This window comes from Anthonomus grandis, chromosome 6, assembly GCF_022605725.1.
Source record: "Anthonomus grandis grandis chromosome 6, icAntGran1.3, whole genome shotgun sequence".
NCBI lineage: Eukaryota > Metazoa > Arthropoda > Insecta > Coleoptera > Curculionidae > Anthonomus > Anthonomus grandis.
The window spans coordinates 26,952,364-26,964,620 of record NC_065551.1 but is presented as its reverse complement, the minus strand read 5'-3'; the positions used below and the strand labels follow the sequence as shown (position 1 = coordinate 26,964,620).

At 31.9% G+C, this 12,257-nt stretch overlaps 2 protein-coding genes across 2 annotated transcripts; one reads left to right on the top strand and one right to left on the bottom strand.

The window, feature by feature from the left end:
- Positions 1 to 94: 94 nt before the first annotated feature.
- LOC126737582 (uncharacterized) lies at positions 95 to 1,626 on the bottom strand. The gene is made up of 3 exons (XM_050442563.1): positions 1,462 to 1,626; positions 1,131 to 1,336; positions 95 to 277 (listed from the first exon to the last, which is right to left on the bottom strand). The coding sequence occupies exons 1-3, from the start codon at positions 1,541 to 1,543 to the stop codon at positions 131 to 133; spliced, it is 435 nt and encodes a 144-aa protein (XP_050298520.1). The 5' UTR covers positions 1,544 to 1,626; the 3' UTR covers positions 95 to 130.
- A 4,010-nt stretch (positions 1,627 to 5,636) lies between these two features.
- LOC126737636 (serine/arginine-rich splicing factor 2) lies at positions 5,637 to 11,596 on the top strand. The gene is made up of 4 exons (XM_050442615.1): positions 5,637 to 5,992; positions 10,698 to 10,838; positions 10,895 to 11,049; positions 11,114 to 11,596. The coding sequence occupies exons 1-3, from the start codon at positions 5,811 to 5,813 to the stop codon at positions 11,046 to 11,048; spliced, it is 477 nt and encodes a 158-aa protein (XP_050298572.1). The 5' UTR covers positions 5,637 to 5,810; the 3' UTR covers position 11,049; positions 11,114 to 11,596.
- The last annotated feature ends 661 nt before the right edge of the window (positions 11,597 to 12,257 follow it).

Genomic DNA, 12,257 nt, shown 5'->3' with positions numbered 1-12,257 from the left:
CCGATTTGGTAAGGATTTATTTATTTAGATTATTTACATAAAAAATGTTGTTATTATCAAAACCAATATTATTATTTTAATAAAACGTGTTAAACGCTGATAAACCCTTTTATTAAATACAAGTCACAAGCTAAAGTTCAAGTCCATCAGGGCTTACTGCCATATAACATAGTACTCCACCTCCTGGAACTTGCTTTACTGATACGTAGGCTCTTCCGTCGGGACTCTTGTGGTGCAAAACTGGACTTATTGGACCCATTTTAGGTAAGAACGGGACCTATTAAGAACAAAATAAAACACTTTTTTTTATTAGAATTTTATGAAATGTGGTTATTAGTTTTAAAGATGTTTGGGAATTACTGTGCCATTAATTTTTATTCAACTTGTTTTTTAAAAAAACATTGATCTGTGAGAGATCTCCTCACTGCAGACGTGTTTTGGCTACATATTGCATATTGAAAGAGTTTAAGCCTGTATATGTATTTAACGTTTGGATCGGGTATATAAAGTAATTTTTCATTACAGGCATATGTTCACGTCATTTCTCTTGCAAGAATTTCAAAAATTATTTAAAGTCTTGGAATTTGACGTTAATCTTTGTCTCCCTAACCATCGGAAACAATTTTTCATCCCTCAGGCATTTGATATTCTAGGCACTTAACGTAATTCTTTATGCCTTTCGGGTATTTGGCGTAATTTTTTATGTGGTACGTCAAGAAATAATTTTTCACGTCTGTCAGGATTTTAAGTAAATTTTAATTTTATTCCAGGCATTTATTGACGTAATTTCTTACCAATCATTGTATTGTTTTTTTATTTTATAGCAGGTGTTTAAATGGACTTTATTTATTGTGTCTTTCAGGGATTTGACGTCACTTTTTATGTAGCCAGAGCATTGTGAATATTTTTTTTATATTTTCATGTAGCTCTTAGCTAGCGAAACAATTTTTGCTGTGAAAATATAACCACGTAGTAAAATAAGTGAAACTCAAATGAATTGGATAAAATCTTAATTAACCATTTTACTATAGATTGTTTGAATGATTAAAATGATTTAACCTTAATCCAAGTTTTAAAATGCATTAAGTTTAAACGAAAAGTGGTAAAAAATTAATAAACCAAAACTTTACCTCTTTGCAAATAAGGTTTCCCAAGCATTCCGATAAAGGACACAAGGCATTCTCCGGAGGCGGATGCTCGTAGGGTCCGTGTAAACATTTATTGCGCACCTGGATTCGCAAAAACTGTGCATATTCGTTTTTTATCTTTGACGACTCCAGGTTGTCGTCTGGAAGGGATGCAAGTTTTCGACACCATTCTGCACATCTTACTCTATCTGAGGAAATTAAAATCTGCGTAAATAACCCAAACTGGTCAACCTAGATTTTTAAAGTGGTTTTCACTTTTTCGAAATATAATAACGCGTTATAAAAAGAAAACTCAACGAAATGCAGTATTTACCAAAAGGACAGTCCAGCTTGACCATATGCGCGGAGATATCCCGTAAAGCATCCCTAAATTCTTCGGCATCTTTTGAACCCATTGGGGCACTATAATTTTGAAAAATTCTTTACCAAAAATTTTGAATTTGTTTGAAATAAACGTCACCAAACGTGACAGACGATGTCCGAGCCATGTTTAAAGATTCAAATTTCCCGCTGTTTCTATTATACATCCACGTCAAATATATCGATATGGTTTAAGACAGCTCTTCGACATTCCGATTGGACAAAAGACTCGATACTGTGATAAGTTGCGTGATATCGAAAGTTTCGAATCACGAATTCAACTTAATTGGAATTAGTATCCGTACCGGTTTTTGAATAAAATGTTAAACTCTCTGGCTATGTATAAGTACCCAAACTACTACTTTCGCTATTCATTAAACGTCAAATATATCAGGTAAATTTGTGTAGCTAGAAACATCTGAAACTGTGATATTGGAGGAAAACATGGATATTTTCGTTAACACAACTGATTTAGACTGCAATATTGAATGATACTTTGCCATACATTTTCCATTTATTTTAATAAAAAATTATTACAGCCTATGTTTTCAATTTGCTTGGTACTTTGAAGTTTTTTAGTATTAGCGGAGCAATGGCTAAGACCAACCGAATGTTTTATGTGCCCCATTATGTATCTGAATCAATGTTTTGTAAAGAAAAGTCCTTGCATTGGGGTACTGTTATTTTGGTGATAATGAAATAAACTGGTATTGCAGATTTTCTTTATATTGTGGATAAATTTAATAATTTTCTGGTGTGTTTTCGTAAAATTTTTAACATTACGTTATTTGCTATTATCGTCCTATCCGCTGATATTGGTGTGTTTCTAGACAGGTTGGATTTCCTTCTCTCTAATGTGTTGAATATTTATTTTTCCAGAATATGTGAAAGTTTGTTGAAAAATTTAACCAGAAACAAGGACCCAATGGATTCACGTTGGACCTTTAAGACCTTCTTTTTTCATCCAGTTTTTTCTAATGATATTCGGAAATGTCTGTTGGACATAAAAAATCTGGTTCTTATGGAATTTCAGAGCCGTTTTTGTTTTGATTACCTGCAGGTTCCTTGGCTTATCTCATATTCATACTAATGAAATTAAAACCAAATTTTGACAATTTAAAAATAAAAACTCATCAGGAATTGACGAAGTTTCAGTAAAAAGATTTAACAGGTTGACAGATTGTGTATTAAAGGGCCTAGCTACTGTAATAAATATGTCTTTTGATGCAGCTCTATTCCCAGATAGCTTAAAGTTTCGATAAGACCCCTGTTTAAAAGTGGCAGTTTTGAAGATTCTTCTTGTTATCGTCCTATATCCTTTCTTCCTGCTTTATCTAAAATTATAGAAAAGGTAGTCAAATCTAGAATGATGACTTCTTTTCAAAAACATAAATTTTTAAATATTAGCCCGTTTGCATTCCAAAGTAACAAAAATACTTGTGATACGGTATTTAATTTTCTTGATAGACTGTATCTTTGTCTAAATCGAGGAGATATAGCAATTTCTCCAAGGCGTTTGATTGTGTGGATCGAGGGAATACTGCTTCAGAAACTTACTTATGGTATGGTTTTTGAGGAGTTACTCTCAACTGGCTTCAGTCTTACTTAACTAATCAGAAACAAGGTGTGAAGTGTCTAAATAACCTCAAGACTCAGTGCTTGGCCCACTTCTGTTTTTTTTATAGTCAAAGTCAAATATTGCTTTATTGTTATAACATTAAAATGTTTTTAACAAAGCTACAAAAATTAAAACTTATAAACTACAAGTATAAAATTAAAATTAAAAAAGAAATATTTAAGACACAAATATAAAATATAATCATACATACAAAAACATAACCATTGATCTTATATATATAATCAGTCACTTAAAGTATATCATTAAAAAATTCTTCAACAGAGTAACAGGTCTTAGCGGCAAGCAATCTCTTTAAATGTTTTTTGAAAATCCTAGGCGAAGTTAAGTTTTTAATAATGATAGGCAGATGATTAAAGATAGAAATACTGTCGTAAAAAATTGATTTTTTTGTTAAAGCTGAAGTAGGTCGAGGAAGGTGCAAAATCATCTGATTCCTACTTGGGTACCGAGCACTCCTGACCATGAACCTTTCTCTGTACTTATAGATTATGGAAGCAGTCTCAAGAATATACAGACATGGGAGAGTTAGTATTTAAATCTCGGGGGTTAGCCCCACATATATATCGAATGGCCCGTTTTTGAATAACAAACAACATTTGAATAATGTAACTGCTTGCACTGCCCCAGAAAGCGATACCGTAGCGAAGGTGGGATTCAAAGAGGGAACAATAAACGGACTTGCCAATTTTTGGACCAAGTTCCTGTACACCGATTCTGACAGCATAACAACCAGATGTTGGTTTTTTGGCAAGAAGATTTATATAATCTGTGTATCAAATTTGAGATCTTTGTCTATGAAAATTCCAAGAAATTTGCTGTCAGGGTTAATCTGAATTGGATCAGATGGTGATCGAAACATCTTTAAGATCACATTTAAAACATAGCAAATTAGTTTTTATTGGATTTAATGTATTAAATTAGAGTCACACCACCTTTTTACCATCTTAAGATCCTCCAGGATGATCTTATGGAGAGAATCTGAGTCCAGAGCCTGCCACAATATTGTGAAATCATCTGCAAATATAGTGAAGACACCGCGAATAGAGAGACCAGCCAGATCATTTATGTAAAGCAAAAATAGAACTGGGCCTAAGACTAAGCCCTGAGGCACTCCCCACCTAATAAAGCTGACCCGACCAAAACCCGTTGCCGTCGACCTCGCAGGAATGAAGAAAACCATGATAGAGGAAAGCCTCTAAAACATATATAAACGACCTAGCTTTCATCAATATTCATGGATCACTTACTTTGTTTGCCAATTATACATAAATTCTGTGACTACGATCTGATACTGACTCATTGAGGAATACTAGAAACTGTGATATTAAAACAATAGTGGAATGGTGCAATAGTAACAGGATGATTTTTACTGTTGAAATTAATATTATAAAACTTGAAATGTACTTTAACTGGCATAGTTCTAGATAATGTCCCACTAAGTAGCAAAGAGACTTAAGTTTAAGCGTTGATTGAATATTAATTATATTCTCAATCAACGGTTTAAGTAATAAGTTTTTGGGATTAGTGGTTCATGGTAGGTTGAGGTTTGGCGGTAAGGGTAGCAAAAATAAATTTGGGGCATACTGTTTAAGTGTATTTTGCCATAGAGTCCCACTTAAGGTATGAAATACAGTTTTCGGGTTTTGCAGTAATTTGATTCAGTCTATTTTTGTTCTTCAAAAACGAACATTGCGTTACTTATGTGGGGAGGCTCCAGGGAGCACTGCAAGCCTCTAGAAAAAGCTGCCAGCTGCGAAGAAATATTGATTTTATCTTAATGACTGCAAATATGGTTTATAAAAATTACAAAGGATCAGTAAATAGCAGAACAATGCCATTGATAGTAACAAGATTCGGCAACAATAATTTGGGATTACCCACCCATTCCAAAAACTTCCTTGACTAAAAGTTCAATCATATATGAGGGAATAAAAATATTTAACCATCTGCCTCTGGAAATCAAAAATTTAGATAGTGAGAAACTTTTTATTAAACAGGTCAAGAAAGTATTGTTAACCCTCTTGTAAATTCTTATTTTGTTATGCCTACAAATTACTAATTAATGTTTTTCGTACGTTTATCTAACATTTTTTCTTTTTTAATACAGCTTAGTAAATAGGAGTGTTAGATCTTCATACAATAAAGCATAATTGATTGATTGATTGATTTTTATCTAGCTTGAGTATGTAACTACAATTTTAATTTTATTTTTTAATTGTACGTACCAACATATATATATTTTTTTGTATGTGCAGAGTTCATTTAATACTAATTGTTTTGTTAGTAAGAAGTTTTGTACCTTTTGTAATAAAGTACATTATCTAACTTTCTATTAAACGTCGACGAGAAACGTATCGATATTACTTAAAGCAGCTCTACGGTAATTTGATTGGCTAAAAAGATCCGAAACTGTGATAAGAACAGGGTTCGGAAGAATTCGGATGTCTTCGTCTAAGATTCGTGGTGTTGTCCATTCGTTAAGAAATACTAGGACGCCATTTTATTTGTGGCCGTTGCGAAGTTGGCGTCAGCGTCGAAACTTCGGTTTTAAAAGTTCGTAAATTCCTTGTTTTTTCTTTCTCGGCAATAAATCGCCCAAAATCCGGTGCGATTTGCCCGAGTAAAGTTTGTGGACAACAGCAAACATTCCGAGCGACAGGAAGATGAGTTTCGGGAGGCCCCCGCCACGCATCGAAGGCATGGTGTCTTTGAAGGTAGATAATCTCACTTATCGCACCACCCCAGACGATTTGAGGAGGGTTTTTGAGCGTTGCGGCGAAGTTGGGGATATTTACATCCCCAGGGACCGATTTACCAGGGAAAGCAGAGGTTTTGCCTTCGTCAGGTGAGTCCTAATCCACTTAAGGTCAATGACATTTAGACCAAGAAAAGTATTTTCCAAGCTAGATCCCTGTTTTTTCACTAAGTTTGGTCATCAAATTTTGGTAAAATTGTGCCAGTAGAACTGATGTGTAGTTTTAAACCCAATTTAGTTTAACATTATTTCTGATGATGAATTTGCCGACTTTTGTGCAGGCATAAAATCTTAGCACTTCTGTTTTCTCAAGGGATTTGACTACTGTATTCTACATGATTGTGAATGAATAGTTGAAATCTTACTAATATTATTATTAGAATTATTTAAACTTAGTTTTCAATTTCAGTATAAAATTACACCCAATGTTACCAGTGTAGTAAACAGGTGTCAATCATGCCTGTCTAATAAATTAAAATATATCTAAATTGTTTATCTGGGTCTTGTCGATTTTAAGTATTTCCGATATCTGCCAAAATGATAGCAGTGTTTTCACATAGTGAATGGATTTCACTATTTGTACATAAGCTAATACCTAGTGCTGAAAAATGTATACCTTATGCAGTTGTTCATTGCCTCCATATTTTCTAACATTTTGAGATTCTATTTTTATAACAAAAAAAAGTAGAGGGATCTTAAATGTCCAGGGAAGCTTTTCAATATTTAAGCATATTATAATAGTATTTTCTAAATTGATTTTTATTATATGAGTTATGTAATACCCAACAAAATAAGTAACTCATTATGAATTTGTCACAACAATACAGATTTTACTTACACCTCCATGTGTGCTATGTCGTAGCTCCTTAGATTTCCTTATTTATATAAAAAATAAATCTTTTTTAGAGTTAATTTTAAATAAAATATCAAATATTTAATATTATTTTTAATTTGGACTGTAATCTAAAATGTACCAAAACAATACAAATATTACATTATGGGCGTCTTCAGTATATTTTTTACATAAAAAACACAGACTTAGTTACAAGAAAAGGTAAAAACTATTTTTTTGAATATTATATGAACAATTTCCTCTTTTTAGTCTTCTTTTTCTTTTATGCATAATTTCATTAGAATTAAACAATTTTTCAAAACTACAGAACACTTAATTGCAAAAAAATAAAAGTGACATAGTTTGCATTAATTGAATTCCACTTACGGTATGGCATACAGTGGACCACAAAAGTGATGGTACAATAGACAATTTATATATAAATTTTATTTATAATTTTTATATGAAATAAAAATCAATTTTTACTTTTATGTATTTATTTTTTCCAATGCCCAACATCATAACATAAACCTATTTGCATAATATATCTAACACACAATAAACAAAAAAATAAAATAAAATTTTCTATAAAAATTTAATCCACAAAAGTCAAGGTACTCTTAATTTGTGTAAATCAAAATATGCAAGTATCTTTTAAATTTATTGTTATTTTGTTATTTGCTAATAAGAACATTCCTCTAATACTATTCTGGCATTCGTTTTCAGTATTCACTAGAATATTTCTTCTTAACTTTGACTGGTAAATACAGTGATAATCATGGGAAGAACCGAATTAAGTGTCAGTGAGCGGAAAATTATTATTAATTTGCATAGAGAGGAAAAATCATACACCAAAATTGCAGAAGTGATTAAAAGAAGCAGGTCCACTATACAAAAAGTAGTAAATCGTTTTCAAAATGAAAACAGAATTGAAAATAAAACGCGAACAGGACGTCCTCGGAAGCTGTCAGAGCGCGAATCCCGGTACATATTAAATGAAATTAAGAAGGACCCAAAGAAAAGTGCCATACAAATATCATCAGAGTTAAGAGAAATGTTTGGAGTATCTGTTCATGAAGAAACTGTTCGCCGGAAACTTAACCAGGGTGGATACAAATCCTGTAGTGCACGTAAGAAGCCCCATGTTAGCGATATTAATAGAAAAAAGAGATTGGAATTCGCTGAAAAGTACAAGTCTATTGAACTTGATTTCTGGGATAAAGTTATCTGGTCAGATGAAAGTAAATTTAACATTTTTGGATCCGATGGTCGTGTCAAGGTGTGGAGGAAACCCGGTGAAGCTCTTAATCCGAAAAATACAATCAAAACAGTGAAACATGGAGGAGGTGGAGTAATGGTTTGGGGTTGCATGGAACTTCAGGTGTAGGAAATATTGTTTTTATCGACGAAACAATGGATCAAAAAGTATACTTAAATATTTTAAAAGAAAATTTACGTGCCAGTGCTGAAAAATTAGGGTTGCATGAGAACTATTACTTTCAACAGGATAACGACCCTAAGCACAAAGCTTATACAGTATGTCAGTGGTTGGTTTTTAATACTCCCCATCTGCTGGAAACTCCTCCCCAAAGTCCCGATCTTAATCCTATAGAACATTTATGGGATGTTTTGGGGAGAAAAATTCGGCAACATGTGATTCATAATAAATCAGACTTAAAACAGGTAATTTTAGAAGAGTGGCCAAAAATATCCAACGATGTGACGAAAAAACTAGTTCATTCAATGCCAAATCGCTTAAAAGAGGTTATTAAACTGAAGGGTTTTCCCACGCGTTATTGACAGAACTTTATTAGCCCATAGTCTGAAATGTACCTTGACTTTTGTGGATTAAGTTTTTGTAAGAAATTTTATTTTATTTTTTTATTTATTGTATGTTAGATATATTATGGAAATAGGTTTATGTTATGATGTAGGGCATTAGAAAAAATAAATACATAAAAGTAAAAATTGATTTTTATTTCATAAAAAAATTATAAATAAAATTTGTATTGTAATTCTCTATTGTACCATGACTTTTCTGGGCCACTGTATGTTTTTGGTCTTCTTGTTCTAAACACTTAATGCATACATTATTTGTGTTATGTTAAAAAAGGGCAACTAGGTACATGAATAAAGGCAAAGCTATAGATTCATTTGGCTCTTAGATTTTGTTATTTATATAAAAAATACATTTTTTTTATTACCTACTTTTATTTTTTTTGTTCACAACAGAAAATGTTTAGAACAATAAAACACATTTTAAATTTGAATTAGTTGGAATTTGAACCCAGGCTGACAGAACTTATAGTTCACTCTCATCACCATTAAGCCATGAAGTCTGCACTAAATTTTTGAACAGGTTTATATTGTATGTAGGTACACATTGCTATAATTTGTTTTCTTTTTTTATTATTTTTTTAAAGAAAATATTCATCCTCCAATTTTTTTGCCTAATAATATAGTCCAAAGAAGAGTAGCTTACTATTTTATATTCAAAAATCGGAGATAAAATATATTAATATACTAATTTGGGAAACAGAGGGTGAGACCTCTTTAAGCTTTATCTAAACTTTTATTTCAAAACAAGACACCTTAAATATCAATATATAATATTAGATTTGATTATGTTCAGTTTAATTAGTTGCCTCTTCACTTTGATAATAAAATAATCTTTGACAATAGTCTAAAGTACTGATTAGAGACACACATTAATTCACATATATTTTTGCATATCAAATATTATTACTAAAAACAGTCTAATAGCAAAACTTGTTTATCACATAAGTATCAACTAAAAAATGATTTTATAATAAATTTCGATGATATAGCAACTAACATGTTATAAAATCTGTAAATATAGTAGTGTGATTTTTTGTGGCTATTAAATTTATTTTGAGACATTGCAACTTATTTCGTACATAGATTAATTCTTAAAATTTTTATTTCCAAACTAATTAACTTATTTTAAAAAATGTTATGAGATACACAGCCATAAATATGATAAAATAAACACTATATATGCTTTAAATGATTTTATAACTTTGAACATTGAACACACTAGAAAAAAAATGTTTTGAGTGCACCATCTACACAAAGGGCAGAGGGGACATTTTGTTGATAAACATGCTTAATAATCCATGTTGCCAGTGATTACTCAATTTTAACAGCAAAAAAAAATAGATAAATTACAAATATTGTAATGAGCATAAATTGAAGCATTGTTTATAATAAGGAGAGAGAAAGAGTAAAATTTGTTTATTAACCAACTTTTATCATTTGGCTTCTTTATATCACCAAATTTCCACATAGAACTACAATGCTGTGAATTTTGCCTGGAGTCTCTTGGCAAAAGTATTATTGGCAACTGTGCTAGTTACATTTGGATGGTGTATCTTTTCTATAATATTAGTATTAAAATGATATTTTGAGTGAATTCAGTGCTTTATTCATTAATAATAAAATTAAAACTTGTAAGTATTGGATATCAAAATCGATCATTTTAACATCAGTTTTTTTAGGAAAAATTTTATTAGAAATGTGTAATTAAGTATATTATTATAATTTGGTAAGTGTTTTGCTTATTTGAACCAGTAATGCCACAAAAATTTCAAGAAAGATAACACAAATGGCAACAATGGATACTTGCATTGTAAACATATCAGGTATTCTATGTTGTAAATTTTTTTTTTTATTCTGAAAAGTTAGGTTTTAAGGAATACCAAATACAACACATAATAAAGACAAACAATGCCAAATACAAAAATTGGAAAATTGATATGACATCAATCTCTGAGAGATAGTGAACTGAAAAACCTGACCTATGGTTTTCAGCTAGGCTTATTCTAGACATTCCATGTTCTAAGTTTTATAGTAATTTTTGTTTCTCATTTATCATTGCAAATTTGGCTTTTTATTAAAACTACATTTAAGTGTAAAATCCAAATACTTAATGATTTTATATAGGTTCTATGACAAGCGTGATGCTGAAGACGCGCTAGACGCTATGGATGGAAGGATGTTGGACGGCAGGGAATTGAGAGTTCAAATGGCTCGCTACGGAAGACCAACTTCTCCACATAGGAGGTTCAGAGGTGGCCGAAGGAGGTAAAAAATTTTAAATTAGATTTAAAGAACAGCAGGAAATATATACGTAATTATAGGTCTAGAGGACGACGCGATAGCAGATCCAGATCAAGAGGACGAAGATCACCAAGCAGAAGCAGGTCCAGATCAGGCAGCAAGAGCTCAAGGGCTGCTTCAAGGTCTCCTGTCAGAGGAGATAGGGATGCTTCTAGATCCAGATCTAGATCTTAAGGTATATGATTTTTAATTTACTAAATTAAGATTAAAACAGTCAACTTTGTGTTTTTTCTTTTCAGATTTTGAAAGGTTGGGGAGGCAGTCTAGCAGAAATTGATTGCAGCTACTGCTTTTCCAAAGGTATTTTTACTAGATGTAAGATTTCATTTAACTTGGATTTAATTTTGTCCTTAATTTGATTTTATGTTTCTTTTGGACACTTGAAAGAGTTCAGTTTATTGTTGACTGCTTCATACCTCCCATAGGCTCATTTTCATAAACAATTTAATACCTGACCTCTTAACACACTATTTCAATTTCTTTTTTCAAAATTGGGGTAAATCAAATCTTCTCCAAAAGAAATGTTTTTGTAACTATGTTAATAATTTCATGTATGCTTTGTAACAGTTATATTCAGGAACTTTTAGGTGCGTTTAGCTGTAGTCTTATGTAACTTTTATGTTTCTTTACGATTTCAATATAGTTTGTACTATATGTTCATGTATCAAGAGGGGCATGTAATGATTCTGATTAATTTGGCATTAAAAACATGTTTTATGAAATTCAGGGAAGTTATTTAGGTATATTTTTTAGTCACATTACTATTGCTAAAAAGATTGGTTTAAATAAAACTGCACAACTATTCATTTATTTTTATAAAGTAATAAATTTTATTTTTGATCTTTTTAGTAATAAAAAACTAGTTTTTTGTCTGGGTAAGATACATTAGGTGCAGTACCTATTAAGGTGCACTCGCACGGATAAATTAAAAAGACGTGAGTTTTAAGACTTACAAGGATTTTCTGATAAAGATCTGCAATTTTAGTCATTTGATAACTTGATAGAGATGTTGTCAATTGAATTTATGAATTCAAGGATTCTTAATCTAGTAAAATGTACCCAGACAAAATAACCTTCCACTCACCCTAGATACATTCCAATTCTACTACTACCCCATATTTTCGTCCTAAGTTTATAAACTAACGCCCCTTTTATGTGGTAGCAGGCGCAGAGTTCGGGTTTTTGCGGTACGATGTTGGCGGTCTTGCCGTTAGAGCGAGAGCGGAGACAGACAGTATGGTGGCGAGTAAACGAGAGCAGTAGTAGCAGCAGCAGCAGAAAAAAGCGAGAATACTGTTGCGGAACGAGATTGGCTGGATTGATTGGTGTGTGGGGGGTATAGAGCGGCAGTCCTGCCCAGCCAATCAAGTTGCTGTTCACGTC

Bases quoted from the DNA above. Each gene is read 5' to 3' on its own strand.
- LOC126737582 (XM_050442563.1), bottom strand. From the start codon at position 1,543: ATGGGTTCAAAAGATGCCGAAGAATTTAGGGATGCTTTACGGGATATC. The intron at 1,337-1,461 runs GTAAATACTGCA...TAATTTCCTCAG, and splicing joins CAAGCTGGACTGTCCTTTTG to ATAGAGTAAGATGTGCAGAA. The intron at 278-1,130 runs GTAAAGTTTTGG...TGTTCTTAATAG, and splicing joins GAAACCTTATTTGCAAAGAG to GTCCCGTTCTTACCTAAAAT.
- LOC126737636 (XM_050442615.1), top strand. From the start codon at position 5,811: ATGAGTTTCGGGAGGCCCCCGCCACGCATCGAAGGCATGGTGTCTTTG. The intron at 5,993-10,697 runs GTGAGTCCTAAT...GATTTTATATAG, and splicing joins AGAGGTTTTGCCTTCGTCAG to GTTCTATGACAAGCGTGATG. The intron at 10,839-10,894 runs GTAAAAAATTTT...ACGTAATTATAG, and splicing joins TTCAGAGGTGGCCGAAGGAG to GTCTAGAGGACGACGCGATA.